This window comes from Phyllobates terribilis, unplaced genomic scaffold, assembly GCF_046119375.1.
Source record: "Phyllobates terribilis strain yellow unplaced genomic scaffold, ASM4611937v1 Scaffold_1__5_contigs__length_1240528914, whole genome shotgun sequence".
Lineage (NCBI taxonomy): Eukaryota > Metazoa > Chordata > Amphibia > Anura > Dendrobatidae > Phyllobates > Phyllobates terribilis.
In genome coordinates this window covers 1,056,619,953-1,056,633,025 of record NW_027362761.1, presented here as the reverse complement: position 1 = coordinate 1,056,633,025, position 13,073 = coordinate 1,056,619,953, and the positions used below count along the sequence as shown (strand labels likewise).

At 43.3% G+C, this 13,073-nt stretch overlaps 1 protein-coding gene across 1 annotated transcript in view; it reads right to left on the bottom strand.

Moving 5' to 3' along the window:
• The window catches only part of ASAH1 (N-acylsphingosine amidohydrolase 1), a 37,314-nt gene that overhangs the window by 7,412 nt on the left and 16,829 nt on the right, over window positions 1-13,073 (bottom strand). The window contains exons 11-12 of the mRNA XM_073645379.1: window positions 4,756-4,887; window positions 4,557-4,680 (exon numbers count right to left, since the gene is read on the bottom strand). Coding sequence (XP_073501480.1) covers window positions 4,557-4,680; window positions 4,756-4,887 — 256 coding nt within the window. The remainder of the gene's footprint in view (window positions 1-4,556; window positions 4,681-4,755; window positions 4,888-13,073) is intronic.

The window sequence follows — 13,073 nt, the reverse complement described above, 5'->3', positions numbered from 1 at the left end:
GACGATACACATGATTGGAATACAAGGCTAGAAGGATACAACTTATTTGCAAGAAACAGACTTGATAAACGAGGAGGAGGTGTCGCATTGTATGTTAGAAAAGCGTATATCTGCACAGAGATTGAAGCTTCAGAGACTGGGAGTTCTGTGGAAACTGTTTGGGTAAGAATACAAGGAGAGAACAACGGAAAGGACACCATTGTAGGCATTTACTACAGGCCACCTGGGCAAGCTGAAGATATGGATGAACTCTTTATGTATCAAATGACCAAGTTCTCCAAAAAATATGACGTAGTGGTCATGGGAGATTTCAACTATCCAGACATTTGTTGGGAATCTCTCTCAAGTAAAACTAACAGGTCAAGCAAATTCTTATCCTCCAAAAGGTATGGGAGAAAACAAGGGGATCTGCTATTTTGGATCTAATCCTTATAAACAAGGAGGAAATGGTTGAGGAGGTAAGAGTAGGTGGGACCCTAGGAGGCAGCGATCATGCTATTATAGAATTTTGGATAACTAGAGGAGGAAGACATGTGAAGACTCAAACTTCAAGGTTAGATTTCAGAAAGGCAGATTTTAAGCGACTCAGAAAGAGAATAAGAGGGATCCAATGGCTGGATGTCCTTAAGGACAAAAATGTCCAGGAAGGATGAGAAATTTTTAAAAATGAGATTCTCAAAGCACAATCGTTAACAATCCCGAAAAGTAGGAAGAATGGGAAGCATTTAAGGAAACCAGGATGGATGAACACAGAACTTAAACACATGCTAAAAAGAAAGAAAGAAATGTTGATTAAATGGAAAGAGGGAGGCATATCTAAAGAAGATTATAATGCAGTCTGCAGAACCTGTAGGGCACGTATCAGGTTAGCTAAAGCTGACAATGAATTAAGGCTTGCAAGAGATGTCAAAAGCAATAAAAAAGGATTTTGGGGGGTATGTCAAAAGTAAAAGAAAAGTCAAAGATGCTATAGGATTTTTACAGGATGAAAATGGTGAAATGGTAAGAAAGGATGTTGAGAAGGCCGAACTTTTTAATTCCTATTTTGCATCAGTTTTCTCTCAGAAAGAAAATGTAACATCAACTGATCTTCACTGTCCTATTAAAGGAATAGAATAATCCAGGTTATCTGTAAACAGAAAGACTGAGGGAATATTTAGCTAACATAAATGAGTTCAAGTCTCCAGGTCCAGATGAATTACACCCCAGAGTACTGAAGGAGATCGTAGAAGAAGTTTTAGAACCACTCTCCATAATCTTTGAAAATTCTTGGAGAACAGGAGAAGTCCCAGAAGACTGGAGAAGAGCAAATGTTGTTCCTATCTTCAAAAAGGGGAAGAAGGTGGACCCAGGGAACTATAGGCCGGTGAGTCTGACTTCTATACCAGGAAAGATCTTTGAACAAATTATTAAACAACATGTATGTAAGTACCTGGATAAGAATGAAGTGATTAACCAGAGTCAGCATGGGTTTGTAACTAACAAGTCATGTCAGACTAACTTAATTTCCTTCTATGACAGAATCACTGACTGGGTGGATCAGGGAAATGCTGTAGATATAGTATATCTTGATTTGACAAAGTATCTCACACCATTCTTATTGAAAAAATGACCAAGTATGGAATGGACAAGGCAACTGTTAGGTGGATTCATAACTGGCTTAGTGATCGGACTCAAAGGGTGGTTGTAAATGGCTTCACATCCAGTTGGATGAATGTCTCAAGTGGGGTACCACAGGGCTCTGTCCTGGGACCTGAATTGTTCAACATCTTTATCAATGATTTAGATGAAGGAATTGAGGGTAAAATTTGCTGATGACACAAAGCTAGGAGGGATAGCTAACACTAGAGAAGAGAGAGAGAGGCTTCAAAAAGACCTAAATAAACTGGAGCAGTGGGCAGCAACTAACAGAATGGTTTTTAACAGGGAAAAATGCAAAGTACTACATCTGGGCAATAAAAATGAAAAAAAGCATACACAGAATGGGAGGAATAGAGCTAAGCAACAGCACATGTGAAAAAGACTTGGGTATACTAATAGATCATAGACTGAACATGAGTCAACAGTGTGATGCAGCAGCAAAAAAGCCAAATACAATTCTGGGATGTATTAACAGAAGCATACAGTCTAGATCACGTGAAGTCATTATCGCACTTTATTCCAGATGAGGTCTGACCAAAGAGGAGTACTGTGTCCAGTTTTGGGCACCACATTTTAAAAAAGACATTGACAAACTGGAGCAAGTTCAGAGAAGAGCGACCAGAATGGTGACCGGTCTGCAAACCATGTCCTATGAGGAACGGTTACAGGATTTGGGAATGTTTAGCTTGCAAAAAAGAAGACTGAGAGGAGACTTAATAGCGGTCTACAAATATGTCAAGGGCTGTCACATTGTAGAAGGATCATCTTTATTCTCATTTGCACAAGGAAAGACTAGAAGCAATGGGATGAAACTAAATGGGAGGAGACACAGATTAGATATTAGAAAAAAAACTTTGACAGTTAGGGTGATCAATGAGTGGAACAGGCGGCCACGAGAGGTGCTGAGTTCTCCTTCAATGGACGTCTTCAAACAGAGGCTGGACAGATATCTGTCTGAGATGATTTAGTGAATCCTGCTTTGAGCAGAGGGTTGGACCAGATGACCCAGGAGGTCCCTTCCAACTCTAACATTCTATGATTCTATGAAATATAATTAATACTTTGTACAGTACACAAGCCTTTGTTGGGGGATGACAGCTTCAAGACGCCTCCTGTATGGAGAAACTAGTTGCATGCATTGCTCAGGTGTGATTTTGGCCCATTCTTCCACATATACCCTCTTCACATACTGAAGGTTCTTATGAATGCTGAACTTTAGTTACTTCCAAACATTTTCTATTGAATTTACAGGTGCATCTCAATAAATTAGAATAGCATCAAAAAGTTACTTTACTTCAGTTTTTCAATACAAAAAGTGAAACTCATTATATCGAGTAATTACAAACAGAGTGATCTATTTCAAGTGTTTATTTCTGTTAATGTTGATTATTATGGCTTACAGCCAATGAAAACACAAAAGTCATTTTGAGATTTTTATTAAGAATGTCTCTGTGCATTTGTCCATTTAATATGAAGATTGCCAGTGCCGTATGCTGAAAAACAGCCCCACACCATGATGTTCCCACCTATAAACTTCACTGTTGGTGTGTTGCTTTTGAGGTGATATGCGGTGCCTTTTGGCCTCCAAACATGTATTACGGCATCCAAAGAGTTTAATTTTGGTCTCATCCCACTAGACTATGTTCTCCCATGCTTGTCTAAATGTTGTTGAGCAAATTTTAAACTCTCTTGAACATGCTTTTTCTTTAGCAATGGAGTCTTGCATGGTAAGCGTGCATGCAGGCTATGGAGGTTGAGTGCATTACTTATAGTTTTCTTTGAAACAATTATACCTTATTGTGCTTATTTCTTTCTGTAGCTCTCCACAGGTGGTCCCTGGCTCTTGGACAACTCTTTTGATCATTCTTTTCACTCCTTTGTCTGAAATCTGGTGGAGAACATCTGGTCGGAATCTGTTTACGGTGAAATGTTGTTCTTTCCACTTCCGGATTATAGCCCCAAACAGTGCTCTCTGGAACTTTCAGTAGTTTAGAAATTTCTTCTGTAACTAATGGTATCAGTATGTTTTGCAACAAGAAGGTTGCGAAGGTCTTCAGACAGCTCACTGGTTTTACTCATCATGAGAGGTTTCTTGTGTAGGACCTTGGTAATTATACACCTTTTTATAGGTCATCAGTTGAACCACCTAATATTTTTCACTAAGTGGCAGGAATGCTTTCTAATTACTGATAGATTTCAGCTGGTGTCATGAATTTCCATGGCTTTTAGCACCTCTTTCTTCATGTCTTCAATAATTTTTCTGTGTCATTTCTCATTATTACACAAGTTAATTTATGGATATCTATGGTTTGATTTCTTTGCCTTTGTGGATTGGATGGGTTGTTACCGGAATCTGATGAGAATTTCATGTCAATAGCACCTTTAGAAATAGATCTCCTTATAAAATTGGTGACGTGTTCAAAAAGTATTTAACCCGCGGTATACTTTGAATACAAAGGTAAAGGGGTTCTGTTTTTATGTACAATGCAATCCTCTGCTTACACAGGCTTAAGTGGTCAGTGTCAGTGCAGACGTGACAGTATCCTTCTGGCATCTTATGCCCGTGACCTCACCTACCCTTCCACAAGGCAACTGAGAATGTACATGGCAGCAGATGTGCAGTTATTCAGAGCACAGCACAATTCAGAGACATGAGGGGAGATTATCTTCTAGATTTTTTATTGTGGGTAAGGACATAAATTACATTTTTTTTTTTTGCAAAAAAAGTAGGGAGATGCAAAGCCAAGAGAGATGACTGTCATTGGTGGTATGTGTTATCTGTAGCTCCAGCAGCTATGTAAAGAGGTAAGGCAAATTCTTCAGCAGCAAAATGGTACAATATTTTATTGATGACTTAACGCTTAATTTTGGAATTTTTTAAGCTTGTGATTAAATGAACCCAAACACAAAATTACCTTTTGGGTAGTCCTGTTCATGCATTTCATGGCTGGTGCCCTCCTGTTATCAATAGGCAAAGGGGGCTTCCAATGGTCGTAGTTTGTTTCAAGGACATACCATTGGCCTTTCTGAATATTTAGCCTAAAATACGGAGACACCAGGTCAGTATTTCTACAGTACAGTTAGCATGAGGTTTTTCGCTGGCTTCATACTTACTCCCAAATATCTAGGCAGGACTGTCTGGAGCGGGTGATCACACAGGCTTCCCCGGATTTGTTGCCCCCCAGTATAAAGTAAGCAGGAGCAAGCAATACTGTTTTTGAAAGAAGGTTTTTCGCTTGATCATAACTATATGGTGCGAGACAAATGGGAAACATGAAGGAAAGCAAAATACTCAAACTTTGGATCACATCACAATCGCAGCGCCCCGCCTTTTGGTGAATGTCATCATAGTGGCTGTGCTCATCATCTAGTCTTGTCTTTAGTTTCTTTGATAAAACACGACACACGTCGTGTAGTAATTATCTATTAATTTCCAATTGAAAAGTTTTTTTTTTTTTTTTACGTACTGTAAAAAATCTACTTTTCATGTTCATTGGGGGTGAACAGGGTGGCGATAGCTCCTACTACTAGTAGGTGGACACCAAGGAGTTAGAGGGTGTCCAGGACTTTGTTTATTTACTCTGTGCCTAAAAGTAAAAGGCAGGTGGTTTCTAACTACCTGCGTGTTGTCCCCGGCACCAGTTCAGAGAGAACACGGACCCTCCTGCCGGGGATTCAGGTGCTCCACAACAACAGAGCAGCACTTCATCTTCCGGTATGCTCTGTTGACAGGCCGCGACTGCCGATTGACAGCAGGCTTCCAGCACTTTGGTATTTTTTTTAAATAATAAATAGAATGCCTAAGAAGCAGCAATCCCTCAGGTTACTACCCGAGCAGCTGACACTTCCAGTGCCCTTCTGTCTACACTAGCGTCTGCTGACGCAAAGATTCTGCAGAGAGGTGACTTGAAGACCTAGCAGTGGACTTACTGAGCAGAACAGACGACTGTAAGTGTATGATCCAAGAAGTTACTACCTCTCAGGTGGAGTGAGCCATGCCCTAGCTCAGCACGGTCTTCCGGAATAGGATAACGAATGCAGCGATCAGTAGTAGCCCTAAAGGCAGCTCGATCTCTGCAGAAGACTACCGAGATGGCAACCGGATGTTTGAATTGAGGAGTGGGAGACTGGTAAAGCTACACAGCTCTGACTACATCAGGATGTGCATGAAGCTCTCAGAGATGAGATGTGAAACACATAATATCAAGCTTGCTGTCCTTCCTTACGTTGGAAGGAAGAAAACATGCTAGGGAGAAAGGAAGGTGCCAGAACAAAACTAACCCTGTCCGGGAGAAGAGGAGTGAGAGGTGAGAACCACCGGTCGGAAATTTTCCTGATGGAAGAGAACTCAAAAGAAAAACCCCACCTTGCTGGATAGACGTCTCTGATCGGCGCATAAGGACCAGTCTGGTTCACCAGTGACCTCAGGGGTCTCAGTTAGCTGGACTGACTCAACTTAAACGAGGCCAGAGTACTCCCTAGTCCATGTGTGCAAACTGACCTACAAAGTGACATCTGAATAGCTCTGTGTCAGCAGGTCAGCTGTAGTCTGTTTAAGAGGGGTACAACTTTTTTCTTACTAAGAATACATGTTATCAGTTTCCAGGTGACAGCAAATAACCTATAGTTTGTGTCCCCCAAAGATGTCACCCTATCGGTATATGTACATAATCTTACAATGCACAGCAAAGGATGTCAAATACCACATCTTTGCGTTGATATTACGGTTATTGTTAAAACACATAATGAGGAATATATATTGCTTCGTGTAGACACTATGTATACCATAAATGTCAAACTCTAGCCCGTGGGCCAAATCTAGCCCACAGGGCAGGTGCTTTTGAACCCGCGACACCAGAACCATCACCCCTATGTGGGGCCATTATTCTGTATGGAGGACTATGTGAGGCCCATTATACTGTATACTGGTTGGCCCACGACTTTGTCCAAGTCTTTCATTTTGGCCCTCTGTGTGTTGGAGTTTGACATCCCTGATCTATACGATCATCATACTAAAAGGAATAAGTTGGATCTTATAGTATCAAGCCAAGAATGTATACTGTATGTATGTATATATATATATCACACATTCAAACACTTTAGGCAGGTGTGGGAAAAATGCTTCAAGGTCAGAATGATTTCAAAATGCAACTGTTAATAGCTTAATTTTATCAATTAAAATGCAAAGTAAATGCACAAAAGAGAAAATCAAAGTAATATTTTTTTTATGACCACCCTTTTGCCTTCAATGCAGAATGAAAGCATCAATCCTTCTAGATACCCTTCCACAAAAAGTCAGGGATTTTTTAGTATTATAGTCAGATGTAGGAGTAACCAATGATAGACAGGTGATAATGAACATAATTTTCACTTGTATTTTCAGCATTTTCCCCACACCTGCCGAGAACTTTTGCACAGAACTGTGTATAATTTTTATATATAATTTGAGTAAAAGCAAACTTGGTGGCATTCTCCAACACACTTTTAGTGCGAAAGCTCATCCGAGCCCCATGCTCCCACAATGACCAATCCAAGTGACATTAAGTTTGTCAAGTTCATCATAGAACTTATCCTTTGCTCAGTAATCCCACAGAAAAGCTAATTAAACTCGGAGACTTTAATGCCAGAGTGGGAACAGACTATCAAAATTGGGAAGGAGTCATTAGGAGACACGGCATTGGCAAGTGTAATAGCAATGGCCTTCTGCTTCTCAAGATGTGGGCCACACATGACATTGTCATCACCAACACTCTATTCAATCTACCTACTCGCAAGACATCGTGGATGCACCCACGCTCCAGGCACTGGCATCTCATTGACTAAGTCATTTCCAGGAAGAGGGATAGGATGTACTTTAGAGTAACGTGAGCCATGTGTGGTGCTGACTGTTGGACCGACCACTGCCTCAGTGTCCAAGTGCAGGCTTTGCATTCTGCCACTGAGGAGACCCCAAGGGTAGAAGACTTCAAAGAGGCTGAATGCCTCCATGCTGCAAAGCAGAAGCGTTGCAGAGGAATTTGCCATTGACCTTTACGGCAGACTGTCAAACACACCACAGTCAGACGAGACCAGCATTGAAGAAAAGTGGACGATTCTTAAAGATGCCATTTACAATACTGCCCTGGAGCATCTCGGACCAGCAGCCCAAAGTAACCAAGATTGGTTTGATGAAATGACTAAAGAAATAAAGGCACTCCTAGAAGAAAAGCATCAGCAGTACAAAGTACATCAAAACAACCCCATGTTGGCAGCCAGGAAGGATGCCTTTCCCAGCATAAAAAGAAAGATATGCGAGATGCAGGACAGTTGGTTCAGCAAGAAGGCTGACGAAATCCAGGGCTATGCACACAGCCATAACCTCAAGCGCTTCTATGATGGACCCCAATCTTCCAACTCCTCATCTCTCCTCAACGCGGATGGAACCAAGCTGCTGACAGAAAAGAAACAGATGCTGGAAAGGTGGGCTGAGCACTTCAACAGTGTCCTTAATCGCCCTGCCGATATCAACGACAAGGCCATTGTTCGCCTGCCCAAGGTACAGAACAACAAGGATGTCGATGCTCTTCACAGGAAGATGTCAGGAAGGCAGTAAAACAGCTCTCCTGTGACAAAGAGCCAGGAAAGCCTTAGTTACTTACCGGTAAAGGGATTTTTCGGAGCCCATGACAGCACCACGTGAGAGAGAGGATCCGCCCATCAAGGACAGGAAACCTACAGGTTAAAAAGGGCGGCCCTCTCTTCCCGCCTCAGTTTAGTTAACAGAGCATGAGAGTACCGCCAAGGTTAGTTATAACAAAACATAATCACATTAAGTACATTACTTTTCATCAATTTCCTGCAAGGGTGCACAAAAAGAAATCAACTCTACGGGAGTGCACAACACCAGTGAAGGGAGGGAATATAAAGGTGCTGTCATGGGCTCCGAAAAATCCCGTTACCAGTAAGTAACTAAGGCTTTATTCGGTCTCCCATGACAGCACCACGTGAGAGAATTACAGAGCCGAAGGAAATTAGGGAGGGACCACAGCTTGAAGCACCCTTCTCCCGAAAGCGAGATCTGCAGAGCCACCCAGATCCAATCTATAGTGCCTATAGAAAGTAGAGGGAGAAGACCAAGTGGCAGCCTTACAAATTTCCTCAATGGAAAACCCTGTCTTCTCCGCCCAGGAGGTTGATACCGCTCTGGTAGAATGCGCCCTCAATCCCTCCGGTATCTCTTTATCCCCTGAGGAGTATGCGAGGGAAATGGCCTCCCTGATCCATCTAGCGATTGTAGCCTTTGAGGCCTTACAACCCTTTCTAGCCCCCTGATAGCATATAAATAGGGACTTATCCTTTCTAAATCCACGTGATACTTCTAAGTACTTTAGTACGCACCTCCTAACGTCTAAAGTGTGAAGCCTCTCCTCCTTTTGATTTTTGGGCGGGAAGCAAAAAGTCGGGAGAACTCTCTCCTGGGTTCTATGGAATCGAGTGGCCACTTTAGGAAGAAAGGATTATATTAAAACCTGATCCAGCCTATCGTCCAGAATTTGCGTAAATGGAGGGCATATTGAAAGGGCCTGTAGGTCACTGACTCTCCTGGCTGAAGTTAGGGCTACTAACAGGACAGTCTTTAGAAAAATAATTTTGGGGGAGACTAAATCTAGTGGCTCAAAAGGAGGACTGGTCAAGGCATCTAAGACAAAATTCAAATCCCAGGGAGACATCTTTACTTTGTTATGGGTCTACACCTAAAGGAAGCTTTTATAAAACAGGCTATCCAATAGTTATCTGCAATATTGGAAGAAAATAAAGCTCCCAACGCCGACACCTGTACTTTCAAGGTACTGGTAGTGAGACCTAATTCTAAGACCCGCTGCAGAAATTCCAGAATTTTCCCAATAGGGGCCCCTCCTCCACCTTAACTTCTGCAAAGGACAGAAACTTCCTCCAGGTCCTGGCATAAATACGGGTGGTAACAGGTTTTCTGCTAGCCAAGAGAGTATTCACTACATTTGCGGGGAATCCTTTGTTGGTCAATAACACCCTCTCAAATTCCACGCCGTCAAATGTAGACTCGGGGCTGGAGGATGGGAAAGTGGCCCCTGAGTGAGGAGGTCCGGAATCTCCGGAAGAACCCAGGGATCTGATATGACATCTTCCGGAGACAAGGGAACCACGGTCTTCTGGCCCGGTCTGCCCTGATCTTTCTTATCACTGCTGGGAGCAGGGTCATGGGAGGGAAGGCATATGCCAGAGGAAATCTCCAGGGAACCATGAAGGCGTCCACTGCCAGGGGTCCTTCTCTGGGGTCTAAGGAACAAAAATGTTTCACTTTCCAATTGGCCCTTGTTGCGAATAAGTCCACAGTCGGAAGGCCCCACATGTTTCTACGATTCTGGAGAATATTTGCGTATTTAGGGACCACTCTCCCTCTTTTACAGAAGTACGGCTGAGGAAATCCGCTGTGATGTTTTCCTTCCCTTTTAGATGAGTAGCCGAAAGAGAGGGACAATGATCTTCGGCTTTCAGCAAAAGTGTGTTCGCTACCCTCATCAAGTTTCTTGAGCGGGTTCCCCCTTGGTGGTTTATGTAAGCTACCGTGACTTGACTGTCCGAGAGTATACAGACATGCTGGCCCTGTAAATATATAAGGAACTCGTTGAACGCATGCTGCACCGCCAGAAGCTTCTTAACATTTGATGACAACTGTCGCTCACTGCTAGACCAGGTTCCCTGCACTAATTTCCCTTCAAAGTGAGCTCCCCAACCTGTAGCACTTGCATCAGTGGACAAGACTGCAGTTGGACTACATTCCCAGGGAACCCCATTAGCAAGATTGTCTTGTCGTAACCACCAACGAAGGGACCGTATGGCACGAGGACCTAGCGTAAACTCACGGTCTAGATGCCCCTCTAAAGCTGCGTTATTGTACAACACATCCCACTGAAAAGCTCTTGAATGTAATTGTGACCAACGAACCGCGGGAAAAGTGAAGGTGAAGGTTCCCAATAGTGACATGGCCTTACGGAGTGACATAGAAGGTTTACGTATACACTGTGCTACCAACCCCCGGACTCTATCAATTTTTTCTTCTGGAAGACAACATAGCCGTTTCCTAGAATCTAATATGACCCCCAGATATTGATGTACCTTGAGTGGAGATAGTCTAGACTTTTCTAAATTTAGAAACCACCCCAAGCTCTTTAAGACCGACATGGCCTCCCGCAGGTGGGTCTCGCACTGAACAAACGAGTTCCCCACTATCAGGAGATCATCCAGGTAAGGGATAATTAGAATGTCCCTTTCTCTTACATGGGCCATAACTTCCGCCATTACTTTAGTAAAAACTCGCGGGGCTATAGCTAAACCAAAGGGGAGTGCAGTGTATTGAAAGTGTTTAACCACCCCGTCAATTTCAATGGCCAGCCTCAAGTATTTCTGATAGTCACTATGAATTGGGATATGGTAATACGCATCTTTGAGATCGAGCACTACCATATAGCTGTGGGGAAAAAGTAACTTTATTACGGATTTTAAAGACTCCATTTTAAAGGTATGTATTTTAAGGAAATTATTCAGGGATTTCAGATTTATGATTGTCTTGAAACTTCCATCCGGTTTCGGAATCAAGAAGAGCAGGGAGTAGAAACAGAGACCCTTTTCCGCCTCCGGAACCTCAATCAGGACGTGCTTTCTTATTAGGGCTTGTATTTCCAAAACAAGGGCAGCCTGGCGTTCTGGGGAAGAACTGGAGGGAACAACCATGAATCTTTTGTGAGGCAATGCTTTAAATTGAAATTTAAGACCATACTTAATCAGGCTTAAAATCCAATTACTATGAGAAATCTGGGACAAAAAAAAAATGACAATCTCCCTCCCACCTGGGCTGATTGTGTATCCCCTGGCTTCTGCTCAATTTTTGGAGACGGACCAAAGAGTAGACCTCTACCTTTTCGACCCCTTTCGTCAGACTTGTCTTGCTCCCTGAAATATCTTTTCCGGAAAAATTTCCTCTTCCGGAACGATCTCTTAAAGGAGGGTAGAGGTAGTGATTGAAACCCCTTCTTAGGGTCCCCAGCTTTCTCCAATAAGTCATCCATGGTCTGACCAAAGAGGTATTCTCCTTCGCACGGGATTGTGCACGGTCTGGATTTAGTCTGTAAATCCCTTGGCCAGCATTTAATCCACAAGGCTCGCCGAGCCGCATTTCACAGTGCTGCTGATTTTGCTGCCAACCTCACCGAGTCCACAGATGCATCAGCAAGAAAAGCTGCCGCCCCCTGAACCAGTGGAAGGGAAGAAATAATGTCTTTCCTAGAAGTCCCATTCTTCAACTGACTGTCTAGCTGTTCACGCCAAACCATCAGGGCTCTGGATGTACAGGTGGCTGCTATTGTTGGCCTCAGTGCGCCCGCAGCTGTCTCCCATGCCCCTTTCAAGAAAGTATCAGCCCGTCTGTCTTGGGGGTCTCTCAATGCACCCATATCATCGAACGGGAGGGAAGTTCTTCTCGCTGCTTTGGCAACAGCAACATCCAGTTTGGGTGCTTTTAACCAGGAGGAACACATAGCATCCTCAAACGGATATTTCCTTTTAAAGGATGGAGGAACATTACCCTTCTTGTCAGGCTTTCTCCACTCCTTATCAATGAGGTCTTTCACCTTTGAATTTACCGGAAAGCACCTTCTTTTCTTTAGTCCCAGACCACCAAACATAACATCCTCAGCTGATTTCTCTGCCCTAGTGTCCACTATCCCCATTGTAGATCGGACAGCTTTTACTAGGGCATCGACCTCCTTCAGGGGAAAGCACTGTCTATCTGGTTCACTGTCAGAGGAAGAGAAGGCGGAAGAGGAAGCGACCGATAGTTCAGAGTCTGAACCCGGCTGGGTTTCTTGAGGAATATGCCCAGACTCTGAACCCTACAAGGCTTTGCCCATTTCTTCCCTTATTAAAGTTCTTAGGCCTAGGGAAAAATCTGGGGTTTCCTCTGACATCTTGCTAATACAAAGCTGGCATAACTTCTTGGTATATGAATCAGGGAGTGGACAACTACATAAGGCACATTCTCTGTGTTTGGATTTTGAGGAACATTTCTTGCTCTAAAAGAAAGTCATAGATAGAAAGAAGGAGGAAACATTAGTAGAACTTTCACGAAGATTCCACTCACCCCACAGAGCCTTCGGTACCGTAGAAGCAGAGGAATCCAACATGCATGGCGAGGAATCACGCCGCACCGGACCGTCCTTCCTGCTCTTAGTGGCAGCTCTTCTAGCTGTACGACCAGACCCTAGCCGGGAATGACGCTGCGCCACTAGTTGTGAGGGCTCCCCAGAGGGCTGCTCCTGCAGCAGATGTTGTTGCCTAGGTGACAGCTCTTGTGAATCTTCTATAACTTACAGTGTAAGAATGGGCTGGGAAGCACCTCTGTATGTTACCAGACCCTT